At 40.4% G+C, this 22,885-nt stretch overlaps 1 protein-coding gene across 1 annotated transcript in view; it reads left to right on the top strand.

Annotated features, from left to right (window-relative positions):
- cdh24b (cadherin 24, type 2b) overlaps positions 1-22,585 on the top strand; it is a 175,961-nt gene extending 153,376 nt beyond the window's left edge. Inside the window, exons 7-14 of the mRNA XM_088310657.1 lie at positions 683-939; positions 2,332-2,468; positions 4,885-5,006; positions 5,965-6,082; positions 8,469-8,789; positions 12,044-12,251; positions 18,274-18,763; positions 19,431-22,585. Of these exons, the coding sequence (XP_088166783.1) occupies positions 683-939; positions 2,332-2,468; positions 4,885-5,006; positions 5,965-6,082; positions 8,469-8,789; positions 12,044-12,251; positions 18,274-18,763; positions 19,431-20,471 (2,694 nt within the window). The 3' untranslated portion in view covers positions 20,472-22,585. The remainder of the gene's footprint in view (positions 1-682; positions 940-2,331; positions 2,469-4,884; positions 5,007-5,964; positions 6,083-8,468; positions 8,790-12,043; positions 12,252-18,273; positions 18,764-19,430) is intronic.
- The last annotated feature ends 300 nt before the right edge of the window (positions 22,586-22,885 follow it).

The following is a 22,885-nucleotide window of genomic DNA, read 5'->3' as shown; positions in this document are numbered from 1 at the left end:
CAGGTTTCAATCCAAAACACAATCTTTGCTATCTCTTTTGCTACGACACAAAGGAGGCTTTCAACTCAGTCATTGTGAGACTCAAGGTCGATGACGCTTGAAGTTGTCATGGTGATGTATAGATTTCAAAATAATTAACCGTACTGAGGCAGCATGACAACGTCGTCCCTCTCAAAAACATGGATGTTAAGTTCATTGGAGACTTTAAATTGTCCATCAGTGTGAATCCTTGTTTTTCAGGAGGTCGGCCAGTCCATTGCATTACCCCGCAACTCGTCCAAAGTCAGCCAGAACGTGCTCAAGCGCTCACGTGACACTAACAAGAACAACTATTAAAAATAAATAGATGTATAATCTAATGAAACTGGTTTCAACATTTCAACTTTAAGTGTCCACAACATGATGAGGGACACATATAGCCATCCGTCATTAAAATTTGCTCTTGACCATGCAGTGCCATTTTTATTTTCCGTCTTTCTGCTTTTGATATGCAAACAGACCCTTGCAGTATTTGTAGGCTGGAAATAGCATCTAAAGGGAAAAGAAAAATCATTTGCATATTGTTGTTCTGAAAAGTGCCACCATTACCGAATCCATACGGCAATGTATCCAAAGCTTAAGTGGTTCTACTTTGTGATGCCTAACATGTCATGCAATTGAATTCCACTCACTCTCTCTCCAGGCCGTAGACTATGAGAGCCGCAGTTCCTACTCTTTCTCTGTGGAGGTTCTCAATCCCACGGTGGACCCTCGTTTCTTACGTCGGGGATCTATTAAAGACCGAGCTTCAATCAGAGTAGCAGTGCTGGATGCAGACGAACCTCCAAGGTTTTCCAGGGCACGATATCACATGGATGTTTCAGAAAACTGCCCTCCAGCCTGCACTGTGGGCCGAGTCAGTGCTGTAGACCCAGATACTGGTCTGACAAATAACATCAGGTATTCAAAATTTCTACACTTCTAATGCCTTTATTAACTATAACTAAAATTAAATACCCGTTCTGTTTTAGTGGATGGTAACCTTTTTTTATAATAGTATAAAGTAAAGAAGTAAAAAGTGTTAAGCGTACAGCTGTCAACCACTTTACTGACTAAAAATGATAATACATATAATTATTTACAGTGATTTTGTTTGACACGCTCATCATTTTTTAAAGGGGAAGTCAACCCCCAAATTTTCTTGACAACAGTATGCACGCCCACTAGTTGAAACACAACATTCTGATTAATTTTGTGATTGTGGAATATGAGTTAAGCATTAAATTGTATTGTTTTGTGTTGCATATTTTAGCTCAGGCGGCGGCCATTTTGTCACTCAGTTGACTGAAAATGACATCACAGTTGCTCAGAGCTCAGCTAATGACCAATCATTGTTCAGCTTCAGAAAACAGGTGAGCTGTGATTTGTCATTACCTGAGCCCTCAGCAACTATGATGTCATTTTCAGACCACAGAAGTGACAAAATGGCCGCCCCCTCGGGTGGCTCAAAACTGATGGCTTTTGCTGCTTAACATGTATTCTACAAACATAATATTCATCAAAATAGTGTGTTAAGACAGGTGAAGGCACATGGAAAAATTATTTGTTAACAATTTTTGGGGGTTGACTTTTCATACTCTTTCCTGTAAGTTCCTTTATTTGACTGTTCTAAGTCCTGTCATTCGATCAAACTCCTCATTTAAATATTTTACCACAATATAGCAGCTCTACTGTACGTTTTTATGTCACAGAGGGAAAAAAGATCACTATTTATTCAGACCTATTTGTAAAACAGGGATATTCAGCTCCTTGGATTGAAGTTTAGCAACGGTTACTGCTAAACAAATGATTTAAGCTAACCAAAAGCCCACTCAGTTTTCCCCAGAGCCAGAAACCAACCATGGAAACGTGCACAGATCCTAAGCTTCTTTGTTACAAAAAATTATTCCAATGGTTTTTGAGGGCGGCAAGGCGGGAATTTGTCTGCAGCAAAACTGAATTATGTCCCAATTAGCATAGGCAAAAGTGCTAATAGTGAATTTGTGGGGTGGAATGACACTTGATGTATCAAAAGAGATATTCAAATTATCTGTAGCACTTCAAAAGAGTCCCTATCATCTTTGAAATCGCCCTATATTAATACTTGGGCCATTTGAATGCAGACTTTCTCTTATCGCTCCCTCGCACACTGGTGCCCTGTTTTCTTCTTCCACGCACGCACAATGCTTTTTTTCTCTTCCCTTCAGCGTCTCTATTTTATTGTACTTTACCTCTCTATGCCCCCTTTTTCTTGTACCTTACTTTACCTCTCCTCTCTCTCTCTTGCTGTTTTTCTCACTTACTTTTCTCCAGGTTCTCTATTGATCCTCAGTCAGACCCAGAGGCTCTATTTCGCATCACCCCAGACTCCGGCCTGATCACTACAGCCATGGAACTTGACCGGGAGCGTGAACACTGGCACAACATTACTGTCATTGCCACCCAGAGAGGTTAGAAGTCATTCTTTACATGACAATTAATTTTTATTTATTTTTTTTTTTTTTAACCCAGCTTGGAATGTGATGCTACTGTTCTTTTACCACTGCAGACCTCTTTACCCAATTATCAGCGTGTTTAGGTTAGGGCTTAATTATGTGGTCACCAAAAGGCATAGTGTCCCTTGTGTAATGCAGTTTACTAAGCCGCTTAGAATTTTCCAAACGAATCAAGAGACTTTAGTTAATACTTTGTTTCTGCAGTATACTGTACATTTGGAGTTATTTGAGGCCGTGCTGGGATTCAAACTGAATGATGCAAGGAATGAAATGAAAGGAAAGAAAAAGGAAAGATTACTTAAATCCCAACGGAGTTTAGCGTCCCCTCCAAATTGAGCAAGCATACATTTGCAAACATTTTTCTCCCCAAAATCAGGAGTTATTGTCAAACCTCTCACTGGTCAGCAAATAAGTAATCTGGAGGGGCGGTTGATTAGCCGATGACGTAAAATTCTAAAAGAAGAAAAAAAAATAGTCGACCAGTATTAGTAGAGGTAACGCATTTTAGAATCTCTGTAAAGGTTAATGAAAGCAACTAAAACAACAATTTAAGTTATAACGCTACTTAAAACACACACAAAAAAGAAGCTCATGGCTTCGACAAACCAGATTAGTCAGTAGCAATCAGCCCACACTGTCACAAATCAGGGTGCATTGTGGTTTCTGACTTTAGACACTTTTTAATACAGTTTATTTGAATATTTAAATGCATACTTGATTTGAGCAAAGATAATTAATTTACTGTCTATAAAATCTGAAAATGGTCTTTTCTTTAAATCTGTTGAACTTCCATTTGAGAAGTTAACTGTGGTGCACTATATATATATAAAATGTAACAGAGCGCTTAACGGGCTCCAACTATTTGGACCAATTCTGGGGCAAAATCTGTGCGCATGTTGTTGTGTCAAGTGTCAATGCCTGTAAGGGTATCATGCACTCTGGCAAGCTGCTATATCACTTTAAGTACAATCAATATTGATTTTTTTTTTTTAAGTTATATGCCGGGCAATACTGTATGGCCTTGCGGAAGAAATCCACAGACAATCTGTTGGTTGTAGCATATTATTTCTTTAGTTTTCCCAGTCCCTTTTCGGCTAGAGAACATGTTAGCACCAAATGACTTTTCTGTTGAGACCACTGTATTTCGCAATAGCCCCTATCCAACCTGTTTTAGATGTCTCCCTCGTCCAACACACCTGATTGAAATGATCAGCTCATCAGCAAGCTCAGAGAAGCCTGATTATATTTGCATGGTGCAGTGATTCCACTTGCAGTGGAGACAAACAACTCTCAAAATGAAGCATCAACTCAGAGAATGCAGAATTATTGATGCAACTCTTATGGTGGCGTAGCTTGTGCGGCAGTATGTCATTTTGTGGCTTTTACATGTATTTTGGTGCCTATCATTAAATCTTCACTGATAAAAACAGACAAATTAAGTGTATGGGCAGACATTCCTCTTGCATAAAATTAGGAGAACTCAATAGTGACATCAATGATGTCTCATGATGGATGAAGTTCAATTTTACACTAAATATACTTGTGGGCTTGTTGTGGGAGCAGTGTTGTGTTGACAGAGGGGCACAGCAAATATCTGTCTTCAATAATGAGCCCCATCTAATAAACAAACTGTTGAAGTGTTGACGTTGCGCACGGCAGGTCTCCTGATGGCCACCTGCAGACATTTCACCCCTATGGCATTACAGTACCAGAAGCGCTGTTTTCTGGAATGAGAAACACTGACACTGTGTGTGTGTGTGCGCGTGTGTGTGCGTGTGCCAGAATTGTGTCCAAACACGTCACAATTGCATCCTAAAATGCGTCAGTGAATGTTGAGCTCAGAATGGGACCTCACGCGTTTTAAGCATGGCTGTGAGAGCGCGTTCAAGTGTGTCAATCCAAGTGAATGAGCTATGGAAGACCCTCTGCTAATCCATTTGAACTACACTCTTGTGTAACTCTGTGCAGATTGACTGTTCTCCGCATTCTATTTTGCACACAGCCAGACACACACACATGCACTTCAGGCTGTTGTGCCTCAGAATGGAACATTTTATGTGAGTCTTGTGCAATGGAAACATCAGATATTTTCCAGCTGAGGACATGAGAGCTGCAGCACCAGCCAAATCAGACTTTATATTCAGCAAACTCACTAATGGGATCTGAGTGCTAAAGTTTGGATTAACACCAAAATGGTTGAGTTTACCCACAAGTGCAATTGAGCCGCTTTAATGGAGTGCGCATTGCACCTTTGTGTGCATTCACGGAGATGTTTATTGCTGCTGGGAATTTTGTTCATAGAATTTTATATTTGGAGCTGTTTGTGTGGACTTTGTGTTGTAAACAATTTGTCTCTTAATTGCTTTTTCAGACAACCCCAGCCAGGTGTCTCGGGTTCTGGTTGCAATCGAGACGTTAGACCTGAATGACAATGCTCCGGAGCTGGACAGACGATACACGACAGCCATGTGCGACTCATCAACCATTGGAAAGGTATATATGTTCTAAAAATATCTTTTCATTGTCAAAATGAATTGCAGTTGAATTTGCTCTTAAACCTTTTTCGCTTTTCTGACGCCCTATTTGCATCTCTGTGCTCCTTAATTAGTTATTAATTATTAAATTATTAATTGAGTTATTTGGCATCTTGAATCATTTGTCCTTTGCATATATTTCCATTGCTCTTCTCATGGTTTTGGTTTTGCTACACTATTCAGTTTTTTTCAAATTCTGCCTGTGATACTATGTTTGTTTATACAATTACATGGCTGAGACTATGTGGAAAAAAATAAAGAAGTGTATGATATCCTCAAATGGGTTAGGGCTGTACGCAAGTCTCTGTGTGACAAGTCATTAGTCGCAACACAATCCAATATTCACACACAGCAACTGATACGGTAATGCGTCCATGCTTACTCACAAGGCCTCTGGTATACTATCGAGCTCAGAAGGCATGCAAACCTCTTCAGCTCTGCATTCCCTGGACGTGCGCTGAGATAATCTCTAAAAAGGATGTCTTGCATAGTAATGACTGCCGTTTTTCATTAAAAAGAAATTACCCATCAGCTTAGGCTGATGTAAGACATCCTTTTAGATTCATTTTGTTACCGCTGCCACTATAGACTCGTGCAATTGCTCTTACCAAATTGAAAGCCATATAGCCGCGTATTTGTGCATGTCAGCCAGTTATTTATTTGGTGTGTATTACACTTGGTTCGCATGCGCTGCTATACTAATTGTTTGGCTTGTTTTGATTTCTGCTGACGCCGGCTAATGGCTTATTGCTTGCTAAAAGCAACGTGCGTGCGTGTGTTTCTCTCATTACTTTTACGTTCTCACCTTGCTGCTTTTCCAACCTCTTCCATACACACATAACACGCACATGCACGCGCAGGTATACGCACACACACACACGCACATTAATGCTCTCCCCGCTATCTCTGGGTTTCAGGTGGTGCAGGTGTTGCGGGCGATTGATAGAGATGAAGGAGGGAATGACAGTACTGTGTATTTCAGCATTCCTCCGGAGTCCAGCGTTGCCCTCAACTTCAGTGTCAGGGACAGTGGCGGTAAGCACTCAATCACCCCACCCCCCACTTTATTTGACTTAATTCCTTCCTTGTGTCCTCAGCAGAGCAACATGTTGTTTTCTACATTTCAAAGCTCTGAATTACACATTTTTCTTTCAGCTTTATGTAGTGTTCCTTTCTTGCGTCCTCTTACTCACACATACAGTACATTTTCTTTTCTAGAATGATTCTGTTCTCTGAACAACCCACATGTGACTATTCTTCCTTCCTCTGTATCCATCTTTTGCTTCTGGTGGCCCACTTGATTTTCTTTTTATATCCTTCCCTTATGTCTGCCGAACATAATGCAAAAACCAAGTAAAGCTCACTAATGTGTGACTGCGAGTAGGAAATCCGAGCGGAAATCATCCCGTGACATACACTGCCCTCCATAATTATTGGTACCCGGTTAAGATGTGTTCACTCCCTTCTAATACAGGATCTTTTTTTAATGAGGAAACTCCAACCTTTTATTCAAGTGCTTTTATTCAGTGGGGAAAATATCCCACCATAAGAAATAATTATTATATATGAAGAATTTAATTATTTTCCATCAAATCACATGTGCAACAGTTATTAGAACCCCTGATGTACTACAATACTTAGTGGAACCCCCGTTTGCCAACAAAACAGCATCTAATATTCTCTTAAAAGGGATCTTCGACCATTCCTCTTTGCATAATCTCTCGATATTATCCACCAACCTGTGTCCTCTCCATTACATACTTCTCTTTAGCTCACGTCATAGGTGTTCAATAGGGTTGAGGTCCGGGGACTGAGTTGGCCATGGGAGGAGCTTGATTCTGTCTGAACCATTTCTACAATTTTCAATATGAAATTATGCTTCTGCAATTACAATTGAGTGTATTTGAAGGCTTTGGACAAATCTGAACCAGGGGTGCTAATAATTATGGCGAGCACTGTACAATCGTTTCTTGGCTGTCACTGTTACTGTTACCAACTTAACGATCTTTCATTCTTTGATCATCTTTGTCTAATGCTGCACTATTATTATTATTGGCTGAATTATGTGGTCTTTTAGCCATTGCATCTGAGTATATATCCATGATAGACATCGAGGAACATGTTCTTCAGTACATGGATTACTCAGCATTTTTATAAATGGCATTATTTATCTCCCATTCAATCATCGATCCATTGAATTTTCTATCCCACTTATCCTTTTGCGTCGCGGGAAATTGGAGTCTGTACAAGCTGATTACATGAAGAAAGAAAAGCATTCAAACTCACACTGTCATTGAGAGTTAGGTTCTTGTGACTAGCATAATAGCACAGACACATTCAAGTTGTTGCCTCTGAAGTAAGATTCAAAAATAGAAAAGAGAAAACATGAGGAAATCAACAAATTCTCACAGTTGTTCCAAGTTGTTTTTTTTCCTTCTGTTTCTCGCTCGGTGTCTGACATCAAGAATATTTGCTATATTCAAGTCAGCACTTGGTTTTTGACTTGAGGTTGTTTTGATAATAGTTATGCTTAGCACTTTTCATGGAAATTCACAAAATGCATCAGGCTGCTCAGCTCCTTTGGCGGAGGTAGATTCTGTAGCTTCTTCATGGAAAAAAATCATAATCATAGTTTTTGGATAATATTTTGCCAACACTCAATAATGATGATCAAATTCCAGGACTAAACTTCAGATCCCTGACTTTGTTGTAATTGTTTTGCCAGTTCATATCAGGATTGAGCCTCTTTTGAACCAGAATGTATGTGATGATAAAAAATAGGATATTAAATAAAAAGTAGCACATCTTATACTTTATGTTGTGCTTCTGTAATGTGTCTCATTTGAAGCCTGAGAGTTGCTGCTGCTTTGCAGAAACACAAAACAAAACTAAAGATGACAAACAGAGGATGGGACTGTGTAATGTTTTAGCGCATAGCAATTCCCAGACACTCTACAAAACAGCCCCCAGAGGGACTGTGAGTCGTATGGATATAAACATAATAACATATTGCACAATCATAGCCTTTTTTTCCTTTTCAACCTTGTTTTTCTGAAAAAAAAAAGACCAAGACAGTGCAGTACATTGATACTGATAAAGGTTTCGGCTGGGAAAAGTAATAGCTCAAACTACATGTGTTGATCTTTGGATCAGATAGTGCTGCTTCTAAACATAAGGAAGTGAGAAAAATTAGCAAAAGACTGCAAGAGAATCTACTTCTGTTTTTCCTTCATTGACACACATTAATTGAGAATTGAGATTGCGTTGCGATCTAGACACCAATATCGCTCTTATTACCAAAATACAAGAATCTTGAGATGTCTGTGGTGTTACAGCTATTAAGAAGAAACAAATAAAGAGTAAAATGTGATGTTATTCTGACAATATTTGAAAGATTGTCACCTTAATGATCTCTCTGCAGGGCCCACAGCAAGCTTGATCTTGCTGTCCCAGCTGCAGCCGTTGTCCCGTTCGCCATCTTCCACCCTAACACTTTATGTACCACTGCTTCTAAGAGATGGGACATCGGGTCTCACCAGCACTGGCACTGTCACCGTTTCTGTCTGTCCCTGCTTGAGGGGAGGGGCAAAGACAGGGGAGAGGGAGAAGGGCAAACAGGCCGACGGTGATTGGGACTGGGAAAGAGAAGCAGTTTGTCTCCCGCAGCACTCCACATTACCTTCGCCTGGCCTCAGCACTGCAGCTCTCCTGGCCATCTTGGCATGTGTTGCAACACTACTGGGTAAGTTCTTTTAATATATTAGAAGTCAGTCATGAACAAATGGAATTATTAAAAAGTACTATGTGAAATAGAGAGTCATATTTTCGTTCCGAGTGCAAGTCTAGCATACAGTGTGGTAGAACTGTGAGCATGGGTGGAGTTCTCTTCCTTTTGGCATTTGGATAGAATTTGCGCTGGTAGAATTGGGATTTTTGGGCCTTTGAGTACCCTTGTGGGTTGGATAAGTTCTTTTCACAGCCAATTCTCACAGGATCCCTCATTTGCATCAAAATGATGGCGGTTGTAGGTGCAAGTTCGCGGAAACAAAAATTAGACTCTGTGCATGACATTGGCAGGTAAACTGCAACGTCTTCTCATTGTGAATGATGTAGTTGGCCGTGCATGTCATGCAGGCAATTGAAGACCGCATTGCACCCCCATCGTGAGTCTGTGTGTAACTAAAGACTGTGTGTACTTCTCCATTGCTGCAGGATTTCAAAGTCCACTAAAAACTTCTAGACGCGTAAACTAATCAAGTTACACTTTACAACGTACTGGCGTTGACAATGAACATGCGCCGCAGCCTACCGCTATGGGATTGGGGGATATGTTCCCATTTTTAGCACAAAGGACAAATCCCTCTATTAAAATGTTTTTTAAGATGATGATTATAATTCGGTCAATGAATTGACTTGACTGGTTAGCACAATGGTCTCACAGTGCAAAGCTGCAGGATTCGATTCCGGCTCCGGCCATCCTGTGTGGAGTTTGCATGTTCCCCCGGGCCTGCGTGGGTTTCTTCCGGGTACTTTGGTTTCCTCCCACATTCCAAAAACATGCATGGCAGGTCGATTGAACACTCTAAATTGCCCCTAGGTATGAGTGTGAACGCAAATGGATGTTCGTCTTTGTGTGCCCTGTGATTGGCTGGCAACCAGTTCAGGGTGTACCCCGCCTACTGCCCGAAGACAGCCGGGACAGGCTTCAGCACCCCCGCAACCTTTGTGAGGAGAAGCGGCTTAGAAAATGGATGCATGGATGAATTGACTTATACAGTGATTCAGAAGGAATGCCCCAAATCCAGTGACGTGCACCGCACACATCCACACAGCTCAAAATCTGTCTGCCAGCGCAAATGTACCAAGATTCTGTAAGACCACCTGCGCTGGAAACTAAATGTGCTTTTCCGCATTTGAGACCACATTTGCAGATGCGCTGGGGGCTGAGACAGAAATGCTCTGTGAGTTCATAGGGCGTCTACCAAATTCACAAACCCGCTGAATTTGTCCATTTCCCAAGCATGAGAATGATGAAGTGTTTGGTGACTCGGGCATGGGGCAAGTCTGTGCCGAAACGCCACAACACGGCCCTAAAAACGCTAGACTAGACTTGTGCTGGCACGGAAATTATGTTACGCCGAGCGCACGGGCACCAGTCTACCATAATTGATAGTTGCTTATTTTACTCTGTGAATGTTCTCTATTTACTGGACCACTCAATATAAGTTACACATTAGTTATATAATTGCAATTGAATTGCTACAAAACTGTTTTACACAAATCTACATATGAAAGGACAAGTAAATCGACTTTAGAGACATTCATCCTTCACCACATGCCAGCATGCTTAATCTCCATTTGAAAATATGAAAGCAGTTGCGTAAATATTTCATAGTCTCAGCTGCTTGAAAGGAAGGGTTATTTTTTTCTTAATCACTTCTAAAATAACTATTATACTAGGGTTTCTTGGCTCGTGTTGTGTGTAGCCACACAATGAAATGTCACTTCCACCTGAGCAGGAATTCACAAATGCTCAATTGAATAATGTCTGGGTGCGAAGAAAGTGTTGGTTTACGGCCAGCATCGTTGTCATTTCTATTCACTCCGCTGAATCCCTGCTCATGCCTTGTTGATAGGGACATTAACATTCTGGATGAAACCTGTTCAACCACAAATGAATGCAATATTGTGTGAAGGTGATGCAGAGAGGCTTTTAGTGGAGTATAAACAAGAATAGTAAATTCACGTATAGAAAACATTTTATTATGAAACTAAACTCCCAGTTTTTTGTATACTGTTCAATGATAATAATTTAGGCATAATGACAAAATGCCAAGAATTCTTTTGAAAGCACAACTATAATTGTCTCTGCTTTGGTACCATATTGTTACTCTTCTTGTTTACTGAAGGCATCACTGATGAAGTCTACACATGCATGTGACACCAATGTTGATGGGTGATGAAGTGCCACAAATTGTTTGTTGTTCGCGTGAGCCGTATCAACACCAAATACTTTCACTGCTACGTACACTGTAAAAAATTGGGGTGATATTTACTTGGAAAATCCTAGTTTTTTACTCAGAAAGTCTAAGTAAATTTTTCAAGAAGACGTTTTGAGTGCATTTTACAAGTTCATTAAATATAAAAAGTTACTCCAAGGTTGCACCTTCAACCCTGTTGCTCAAGGGCCGGTGTCCTGCCTGTTTTCCATCACTCCCTTCTGAAACACAACTAATTCAAATGATCAGGATAGTTATCTAGCTTCTGCTGACTGTGGTGATTATCACATCATTTGAATCAGGTGTGTTGCAGCCGGGAGAGATGGAAAACAGACAGGACAGCGGCCCTCGAGGAACAGGATTGAAGACCCCTGACATTGAGTAAGATTGTGTATGATTTGAGCTATGTGAAAGCTAACTTCCCTTGAGTGTTTTTTTAAATTCAATAAATTAGTGAAATTTACTCTTCTTGTAAAATTTACTTAAAATGTCTGAGTTAAAAAAACAACACTTGATTTTTTCAAGTAAATATCACACCCCATTTTTTACAATGTAGGCTACCTGAATGGTGGGTGCCCTTCATACGCATAGTAACTCTCCTCTGATATACAATGTACTAACATCAATGAAAAATCAATTAAAATTCTTGTGCATCAAAGGAGCTTCAGTCGAGTCAAATATTATTCTGTGTTTTGAGCTCCAGAATCTTGGGAAAAACAGTAAAGCTTCTATTTGCCTGGCTGGAGCTCCAAGTCAATTACAGAGTGACGGCTTGCAGCCTGCTGATATGATACATCTGCCCTCTAACCCAAGGCCTCCTCTGAATTTGTTTTGTCTCACCTCTTTGTCTACCTTAATGTTTCGCCATCGCCCACACTCCCTTTACCTCCTCTTCCTCCATTTTATTTCCCCCGTGACCTCCTTTGACCCTTTTTCATCATTCTTTTTTCAATTTCATCCCTCAATTTCCTTTGTACCTGCTGCCATCACACAATAGCAGTGAGTGCCCTGTCATTGTCATTGAGGCGTCAGAAGCGTGACTCGCTGTCACCACTGGAGGATGATGACGTCCGGGAAAACATCATCACATATGACGACGAGGGCGGCGGTGAGGCTGACACGGCTGCCTTTGACATCGCCGCACTGCAGAGCGCCCCCCACAGCTCACGCTCACGCGGCTATCGCACACTGGACAGCAGGAACATGTAAGTTGTGAATGCTGTTGTGACTTTTTCCATTAGGGGTTCTTTGAATGATTTACAGTTAAAAGATAGGTCCCTGGACAGTGGAGATTTACCCAAACCAGGGTGATGAATCTACTGTATATGGTGTGGAGAAAGAGGAAGCAACTTCATTAAATATCTGCTATGCGCTTTGCAGGAGGTTTTCCAAAGACAATGGTAGAGTGATGCAACTTTTCAAAACCGCAGAGCCTCTACGAGAAATAATGTGCCTAGCCCATTGTCTATCACTTCATTGTTTTTACAATTAAATGCAAAACTGACAGCTTTTGTTGAGCTAAATTCTAAAGTCTATGTCGCTTACCTTTTTCTTAGTGATAAGATTTGACATTGTAGTTGTTATGTCTCTATTCTTTAACTTGGCATTCTCTTTCTCCCCATTTTTATTAAAAACACAATGCTCAAATTAAAATAAATTCATCAGAGATCCCACTATGATACTTGCTTCATGAAGTGGGCTCAACACTCTGCATCAAACAGGCCTCTCACGGTTCCTTAAAAAGTCTTTGGCATAAGGCATTTATTCCATAGTTAAAAAAAATCCTTATATGGCATTAAAATGTCTTAAACCAGTTTTTCCCCAAAATGTTTTTTGGAATACATAATAAGGAAAATTTTATGATTGTAAAATACTTTGTATTCTCTAATCTCAAAATTGAAACGATAAAATATTAATTAAATACATCAATTAACATTTCTGAAAAAAATACATATAAGCAAGGAAACTGTTTGTTTTTCGTGAAGACTTAACAGCAGATGCACATCATGGATGTGCTGTATCAACTTTGGTTGAGAGATTTGGGAGCATTGTGGAGTTGGTCTTAAATTGAATCAAAAATTAATTAATAGTATTGAAGCGAATTGAAACTTTGCTCAACTTGTCTTAAATAGTAGGAACCCTGGTGTACTGGTGGGATTGATGCAAGCACAACATTGGGGGGGAAAAAGGGTTATCGTTCAAAAATAAAAGGCTCTCTATCTTGAAAATTCAGATTTTCAACTGTAAACAGCATTATTGGTCGAGTCATGATCTTGAAGTGCGGCACAGTGGACGACCAGTTAACACGAGGGCCTCACAGTTCAGAGGTGGAGGGTGTGATTCCGGCTCTGGCCTTCTTGTGTGGAGTTTTGCATGTTCTCCCCCGTGTCTGCGTGGGTTTCCTCCAGGTACTCCGGTTTCCTCCCACTTTCCAAAAACATGCATGGGAGGTTGATTGGACACTCTGAATAAGTGTGTGTGAGAACGGATAGTTGTTTGTTTTGCTTTGTGTGCCTTGCAATTGGCTGGCAAACTGCTAAGGGTGTACCCCAAACTACTGCCCGAAGATAGCTGGGATAGGCTCCAGCACCCCCTGCGCCTACCATGCCGAGAAGCGGTTCACATAATGGATGGATGGATGATCTTGAAGTCAAAGTGGAGTCCCATTAATAAAAGTCAAATTAATCTGTGCCCTCCACCAATACTGGTAAAACGGGCATTGTGTTACATTTGAATCTACAGCATATTTCCATTTTAACTGTTAATTGTAATAACTATTTTTAATATAATTACATTCTTTTGAAGGTTAATTGTTTCCTGAATTTTTGGCGCCCCCTGAAGGCCACTCTGCATTTAGCATTTGCCTATATTGCCTAATGGGTAAAGTGCATAACCCGATCTTGACAAGCAATTGTGTATAAAAAGGTACAATAATGTAGTCAGTGACGTGCAGAAAGGGCTTGGGTTTATGGACCGAAGGGGCGGTGATCCCGTGCATCAAACTCAGGCAGGGAATTGGGATTGGGAAAAAAACGTCCCGCTGGTTTCTGGTCAGGAAATAAATTTGTCCACATGACACCTCCCCACCCATATGCGTTGCCACTTAGTTGGCATAGCGCTTCACCACCTAGTTAGCCCCATGCATCAACTCACCTTCGCACCCAAGCATATGGTGACATATATGAGTTTGTTTAATTGCAACAACCCTCATGACTGGCCGCTTTCCACACTCTGAAATGATGCCTGAAAAGGAACAATTTACTGCTCCAGAGTGGAAGCTTTAATCTCAGCCGGTACAATAATTGATCCACTTTTGGAAGCGATCAAGCCATAACTCCTAGGTCATAATCAGGCACCATCAAACTGCTGATGCGGAGTGCTATCAGGCCTCGCAGTCCTTGCGGACCACAATGTTTTTCTCGTTTTGTTGGAGCTTGTTTATGCTCTGCTACATCAATGACTTGTTTGCACCCACTTTGATGTTCCTTGAAACATTTTATTGCCTTTGGTCTAATAATTAGCTCCAGTGAATTCATGAAAGTCCTATGGAGAGGCCATAAAAAAAAGAAGGAAGGCTGCCTTTAGTTAATCAAAGTAATTATTTATTCTTTTGCAATTTAGGGAGGTAGACAAAAGAACATGAAATGCCGCCGCAAATATAATGCAATTCCCTGCAATAGATTATTCTGTTGTAAAGTTGTAAAACTCTTTATTTTTTCAGTTAGTTTGTCAGAGAGGACTTGGTCAACCATGCACTATAGACGAGGTTGAAAAATGTCTTTTTTTTTTAGAGTCAACACTAACATGATGGTAGTTGAGTCAACGTTGTTGGTATTTTGTCAGTGTCGTTTTGCTGATGATTGACGGGACATTTTTAAAAAATGACGGACTAAGCACTGATGGACTTTCGTCAAATACACAAGGGAGTTTGGTTTGGCTGACGTGAAACATTAGGTCGTTTGTCAGCTAGCACTCTGGGAAAACAGGTGCTTTTTTCAGTTGGGCAGGCATCGCACTTGTGCTCTCGTTGTATTTGAAAAGATCTGTTGCCTTCAGCATGGGATTCATGTTGTTGCAATTTGTCTGCTTCAAGCTCTAATCATTTTTGCGGAGATGTTGCTTTAGGACCCAAGTGCAGGGAAGCAGGATGCCAAGAGGTATTCAAAAATAAAATGGATTTATTCTCCAGAAATAAAATATAATGGCACATGAGGTGTGTGTAATCGTAAATACAAAATGAACACCAGTCCAAAAGGGAAGATGCAAAGTAACCAATAAAAAGCACCAATGGCCTCACCAACCCAGGGAACACAATGTTCCAAAGGCAAAATGACCCAACAAAGACAGAATGAAAGCAGGGCACGAGACACAAACAAACCGACGACACAACAGCGAACACCTGGATGAGACTCAAATGGCTGAGGGAGCTTATTGGAAGACATAAGGGACCAGGTTAACGAGCACAGGTGTAAACAATAGACCTAACTAACAAGACAATACTGAGAACACTAGAAAACCAAACAAAGCACGAAACAAAAATAAATACAAAAATAAACACTATGTATGTAGCACTAGTATCATCATATCTATCAATGCCGTTGCTAACTATTATGCACATATAATTTAATTTAAATAAACATTTGAGTGTTTGTTTTCCTTCAGGGATGTTTTTGCACATTGATCACTAATATCAAACTCTGACAAGTTTGATCATTAGTTTTTGAGCTGAGTCTACTTTAATGGGAACTACTTATGGAAGACTTTTTTTTATTATTATGAAGCAAGTCACCATTTTAATGCATAGAATAAAGACAATGTGGGCTTTGCAAGAAAATCATTACAGGCCTACTGTTGAACACTTAGTGTGACTCAGAGAGCAACCGGGTTTGCTCCAATAAATGCATATTAGGACGGTTTCTGTCAGGCCAATGCATCCTTTTAAGACAGCAGCTGTTAAAATACCACTGATGAACAGAAAGCGGTGATTTGAAGCTGCTGGTGTCCCTGGAGTCCCACTAACCTCGCGTGGCCGGGTCCTTCAAAAGTTTGCAGTCAAGCATGAAACTGTGTTTTGGACGCCCTTAACCAATCACACAAGGAGAAACATTTGCACTGAGTTAGTTATACATGAAAATGAATTTTTAAACAGTTTTATAAACTTGGGAATGTCATGCTAGTTTTAGATGCTCCCAAGGGATGGAGTTCTTAATTGTTTGGTTTAATGGATGCCATGTTCCAACACGGCTGCAATGTCAGTAAGGAGATAGCATTGTGATATTTTGGTCTAGATAGAACAGGGGTGGGCAAACCTTTTGACTTGCAGGCCACATTGGGATCGAAAGTCTGACAGACAGGCCAGGCCAGGAACATTTGGATTAAGTGTTTGGGACAGGTGTAACAAAGTGTTTTGTAGTGTGCAAACCTCATAGCACAGCAAGGACACGCAAATAAATGAACAGCCTGATTTACTGACAGTGAGCACTGAGGGCTGCGCTCAGTAGCTCTCATCAGGCAGTATGTTTGTGTCAATGAATATGCAAGATGAAGCGTTTACACACCTGCTCATATGAGTCATCTCCGCCGCGATCAAAAGCTCCAATTATCTCAAAACTTTCTCATTTTTTTTTCATTTGTGGTAATAAATGTTTATTTTCTTAACAGTGAAATCTCAAAAAATCTATTCAACTATAATTCTTCAAAAAATAACATTTGACTGATAACTAAATAACATCAATAATTGAAACCAAACGAGCAGGAGCATGGAGTAAAAATAGGGGTATTACATATTACAATTAATGAAGAGTATATAATGCAAACTAAATAATATTGCAAACTAGTATGAAGCAAAAACAACAAAAGGAACAAAGTTAAACAGTAATACAACAAAGATAAATAATTGTATTAGTGTTAATTTTGTTTCTTGAGCAGTTTTCAAGAATGCAAGGTCTGCTGCACACCTTGAAAGATTTTTTATTTTTTTTTTCAAATGAAGGAGACATTAACAGAGGATGTGAACGAGAACAAAGAGAATAATTAGGATCAAATTCATGATTTGAATGTACGTAATGGTCACTACATTTTGGCCACAAGCTTTCGCTATTCCACCCACGTGAAATTATGAACGTAGTCATTGGTAAATATTGTTTGAAAACTCTGCATAAATCGGAATTCACACTTTAATTGAACTCCCACCCAAGAGTATCTGTCTGCCAGTGCAGCCTATTGGGGAAATGCGGGCATTGCAGGGACACGATTAAATGATTGAATGACTTAGTTTTCTTTTTTTTTTTTCAGTTGGACAGTTTCCATAGTTTGCCCATGTCTGGTCTAAAATTATGGGAAGTGAGATGATAGGCTCCGTTAGGCAGTATTGTGTACCTCAAATAAGCAAATCAGAATACGGTAGCTCATGTGACATGTAAACAGGTGATCAAGATCTTCACTCAGAATGAGTTCAATCAGAATGTCAAAAAAAAGACTCCTTCTAAACTTTGCAAAGTGCAGTGTCAGTGAGTTGTGTAATTTAGTCCTGTTTGTTCTGCTTTTGAAATTTGTTAGAATTATCTAATAGCTCAAGTTAGCTTGTTAATATTTACCACAAATTATTTAGGAAAATTCATGTTTCTCACTAACAAAAATTTTTTTATTTGATTAAATTGTCTTATTTCCTGAGCTAGATAAAGCCCTTCTTCAGAATTACTGTCTACCAATCTACTATCTTAACACTTTAACTGAAATGAATGCGAACGCTCAACATTTAATATAGTTTACCATTTGAACTGTTAAAACATTTTAGGGTTCTCCCCACTTCCAAAACTTGCACTAGTATAAAGAAGATTTGTTTTACACCTAGTTAGGTGGTCTAAGCTCATACAAGCACAGTAATGACCCTACCATGTTGGATCACGGTATAAAATACTTTTTGTATTTATTGTCGGATTTTTTTTATATACAAAAAGTGCTCAGTTTAAGTTTAAATTAGTATTTTCTTTTTAAATAGCCCCAATGGAAATGTTTCTAGACAATTAAATACAGTTTGGCGCTATGCAGTGGGAATGTTAGAAAAAAACTTTTGGATAAAATACAAAAGGAAACCAACAGATGGTTCACTTGTTCCTCAAAATGAGTAATTTGCTCTCCAGACAAAGTCCTTGATTAGCAAAATTCTTCCTCAAAGAACAAAGTTATTTCAAGCTTTGGAGTTGAATGTGCTTTTGTGTCTTCCAGACGTTACACTCAACGTGGCCAAGATAAAACTCGCACCTGCAGCTGGGCTCAAAATCCGGTTGTTGATCACAACTACTCGGGCCCTGGAGGACCCTTTTATGGTCGCCTCTGCTACAGCAGCCACACATTACCAGTTCTACGCCGCACACCAGGCGAAACATTTGAACCAGGTCTGGCAGAGCTTGGATACCGCTTTCCCGGAGGCCAACCGGACCACTCATTGGTCATCCAAAACCAGGGTGCCATGGTTGGCCCGATAGAGTCGGGGGCTGTGTACATAACCCCCACAGATCTGAGCACAGGAAGCCGAACAGGAAGTCATGCAGGCAGTCGCGATGGGACCGCCACGCAGAGTGGTGTGAGCACGTCGGATGAAGGCACACCACGGACTGGTGACAGCCAGGAGAAACGACGAGGGATGGGAACGTCGAGCAACTGTACTGAGGAGAGCAGTGAAGAAAAAATGAACCACAGTCATGACATGGACTGGGTAAGCATTACAGCCATCCTTTTATCGAGCTACATATCGTCTTCCATTCCACGTATGTTGCGAAAAGGACAGATTTTAATAGTGACTGCAATTTAAAAGTAATAATGAACTATAATGGCTCGCATGATTGTTTTATGAGTGAATCAAATACACAAACGACTTGAAAATGAAGTAATTAAGGAAATATGAAATAATCATTAGGTTGGGGTTGAACTCATTGTTATTTCATTGATCCCAGCACTGTTATATGTTTCATCTTGTGCAATACGTCCAAGAGGGTCCGAAAAAGGCTGAGGGGCAGTGATGAGTCACACATGTCAGCACATTTATTTCCTGCCATTCATTATCTTCTCTTTGTTGTGTTTTATTTATTAGGCCAAATCACATTCTGTAGTCCTTCGCTTCATTTAATTTTCAAACATTTTATCTCTTAATCACTCTATCTCACTCTCACAGCGCAGTGTGACTCTAGACTTCAATGAATCTATCTATGGCTTCTTACCACTCTTGCTTTTCTTTTCTGTCTTGCTCAATGTCTGCCTTTCCTTTTGTCTGAATTGTTATTGCCATCACTCTTGTTCTCCCATATTGACCATTCTCCACCGTATTTTATCAAATATTACCAAATCATCTTCCCTCCTTGGTCAATTTTGACTCCACCTCACAGTACTTCACCCTACCCCATCCCCGGACTGAAACCACTCGTGCTCGCCTACATCCCATCCAGGTGCAGTCAGAGATGATCCCAAGGGAGCATAACCTCGTCCTGACACGATCCGGTTCCATGATTGGCCAGGGTCATGGCGTAGGAGGCTGGGTGTGCGATTCAGCCACCCTCCCTGTAGCGGGACGCAAGGCCTCTCGTGCTGGCCTGTCTCCAAAAGGTGGTGAGTCTGAATGCAATGGAGGAGTCTTAGCAAGTGGAAATGGAAGTGGGGCAGCCTCCACTGATGGACAACAAAGAGCTACCAATGTTCGCAACTACGCCACCGTGTTGCAGGGGGAGGTACGCAGGCAGAAGGATCACCCTGGCAGTCTGGAGAGGGGAGGACTAGAGATGGGGAGCAACTTTGTGGTGCCAAGGCCAGAAAGAGAAGGTGGTGGGATATCATTGACTGGTAGTCCATCCGTGTATCCAGAGTCACCTGGTTTGATTGGAGACTGGCGTGATCGGGTGGCCTTGGGTGGCTACGTTTTGGCAAGAATGGATATGACGCCCCAGATATTGCCCTTCCCTGGTCAGCCTCGAGGAGCCTATGGGGGAGTGCTGGGCATTGGCCCTGGTTGGGTTCCTGGAATTGAGGCAGCCAGAGCAGCACCAGGAACTGGAGGTCCCCCTTTGGCGCTGAGGGTGGGCGAATTCCTACGTCTACGTCTTGCCCAAGTCACATTTGACCCCTCACAACCACCGTATGACTCAGTGCAGATCTATGGCCTGGAAGGTACCGGGTCCCGGGCTGGATCCTTGAGCTCACTTGAGAGTGAAGGAGAAAAGGATGCCGAAAAGGAGGACTGGGGTGCAGGATTGGAAGAGTGGGGGCCCCAGTTCCACAAGTTAGCGCAACTCTTCCGAGACCGAGACAAAGAGAAAGAAGAAAAGGAAAAAGTTGAAGATGGTGCCAAAGAGGAGAAAGAGGAGCCAGATAAAAGAGTGGGGAAAAGAAAGGAGAGAGGGGTCGATATGAAGGGAAAGACGGAGGAAGGATAAAAGAAGAAAAATCGGGGTGAAGGGGAGAAAGAGGAAAGGAGGGAAGTGTATGATGAAAAGACTACCAGAACTAGACTAATGTGAAGAGAAGTTAAAGGGGAGAAAGATGAAGAGGCAAAGTAATAAAAAGAGACAGAGAAAAATGAGCCCAGGGAGGGTGAAGAAAGCGAACGGAAGGGGCGGGAGTGATTGATGTAATTTAAAGCAATAAGTGGTGAAACGCTGATATGGTCGAGCACAGATACTAAGACAATGCAGAGGATACTTCTGCTGGCCGCGGCGCCAACTATTTGATAAAATTTAGGACAAAGAAAACAACTCAAATAAACAATATACGATTCAATCCAGTGTGAACATTTGGAATGGCAAAAGCAAGAAACACATGTTGTTTAAGTGTGTGTATAAAAAGTCAGTGAGGATGTAGGAATAAGCTTGTGATTGTCTTTTCTGAGCTTACTCATGTGTATATGTTCAAATGTATCGAGTAAGAGAAATATTAATTCTCAAAAATAACTGGAGGATGGCTGAAGAAAAGAAAAATAGTATACAGTGGTACCTTGACTTAAGAGTTGGCGTTGTTCTGTGACCACATAACTCAAATCAGCTTTATTAAAACGAATGGGAATGCCAATAATCAGTTCCAGCTCCGTTTATGCTCAAATATCAGTTTTTAAAGTTCATATGATGATGCCAGTTTTATTAGCTCATCGACAGCATTTCTATTATGTCTTTGCAGTAGGTTGACGATCATTGATCAGACAAAGTTACGTGGGTTTATTAAATGCACAGCATGTCATTTTTGACTTTATGTTTAGTTTTACAGTAAACTTCCACTGGAAGTGGCAAGAAACACAACATTTACCTGTACTTTGTTGTTTGCTGTGGAGTCCCTGATGCTCACTGGTATGTTAGCACATGTTTTGCTCACAAATAAATGAAAGAACTCGCAAGTTGGAGCACTCGTAAAAGAAGGTACCACTGGATATTGTAATGCAAGTGCATTGCAATGAATAGAACATGAACTGCTATTTGAAAGGTATTTAGGTGGTTTGTTGGCCGACTGTTGTCAATTAGCTGTGGACTCCTACACATAAATGCAGCGCTAAGTAGAATTCACGTTTTCCAGTCATTTCAGTTTTATGCCACAGTTAAATTAAAATGAATTAATTCAGCCCTCAAAATAAGATACTCGTTTCTCAGCCTTCGCCCTGGAGAAGAAAAACACAACTACCTGCTGTTTCCTCTCTCGTTACTCACTTGTCCCACCTCCAAACAAATAGCAATAAAGAAAACTAACCTTTTTACTATCCGATTGGAGCAAGGTGGCTGGAATATTTTACGATATTCTGTTTCGTCACGAGCTGAAAACAGTACGTTGCAAGCCTACCTAAATGTTTTAAAAAAGCAGTTGCATACATTATTCAGTACAATGTATTTGGATGATATATTCTTTTTCTCGGGCATTTAATCCTGGGCAACAATAAGATAGGATGAACAGCAAAGAAATGAAAGTAGGATTCCAAACAGAATTTATATTTAAATACAAAGTGAAATGGGTATATAAAGACAGAGGTGGTTGAGGAATGAGACCACTATCCAAAAAAAGAAGAAAAAAAGTTTTTATTCAATTTCCAATGGCAGAATGGTAAATTTTTCAGCTTGCTGAATCATTCAAATACCGAAAAAGACTCCTTTCAGCCCTCAAGGAAAACAGACATTGTGAAAATTTAAATGATTTCAGGATGTGATCCCCCTGCCCCCAACCTCCTTTCGTTTCCCATCTTTTAGTCGTTGAGTGTTGCTATGTTTACAATGATACACACATAGGCACAAATGGAACTCATTTATCCTCTTAGGCTTTGATTGTACTACAGTCAGTTATAAAAGCAAACACAACTGTATGGAGTAATGATGATTCCATTACTGATATCGTAAATGTTTTATAGAAGAACTATTTTTTATGTATAACAAACAGCCCTGTTGTCTCACTTGATGCGTCTTGAGGACAATGAATGCATGACTTTTTGATAAAGGATTTAAAATAAAACACCTTGTCAAAATCCCACCGTAGAACTCATACTGCCCAAATAAACATCCTTGTAGTTTCAACACCATGATGACTCTTTTTATTTACTTGTAAAAGGTCAGGATGCAAATGATTTTTCAGCTTGAATGCACTTTCATACTGTGTAATAGATGATGATTTATGTTCAAGATTAGTTGTCTTTATAAGATGTGGATTCAAGAAATGATGCAATGTTGGACTGTATGTAAAAAAAATAAAATAAATGTAAATAGCGCTGGACATTATTGCAAAAAGAGAGAATGATCAATGAATTTTGTTTATCTTAATCAGAAGCAGAACTTGCGGATCATTGTTGGGACTGTCTGTATGCACACTAAATTGCATTCAA

The sequence above is a fragment of the Idiotropiscis lumnitzeri genome, chromosome 12, assembly GCF_059441095.1.
Source record: "Idiotropiscis lumnitzeri isolate Australia: NSW breed Sydney's pygmy pipehorse chromosome 12, RoL_Ilum_1.0, whole genome shotgun sequence".
Taxonomy (NCBI): Eukaryota; Metazoa; Chordata; class Actinopteri; order Syngnathiformes; family Syngnathidae; genus Idiotropiscis; species Idiotropiscis lumnitzeri.
The sequence above is the reverse complement of the archived record's forward strand: the minus strand, read 5'-3'. Positions and strand labels throughout refer to the sequence as shown.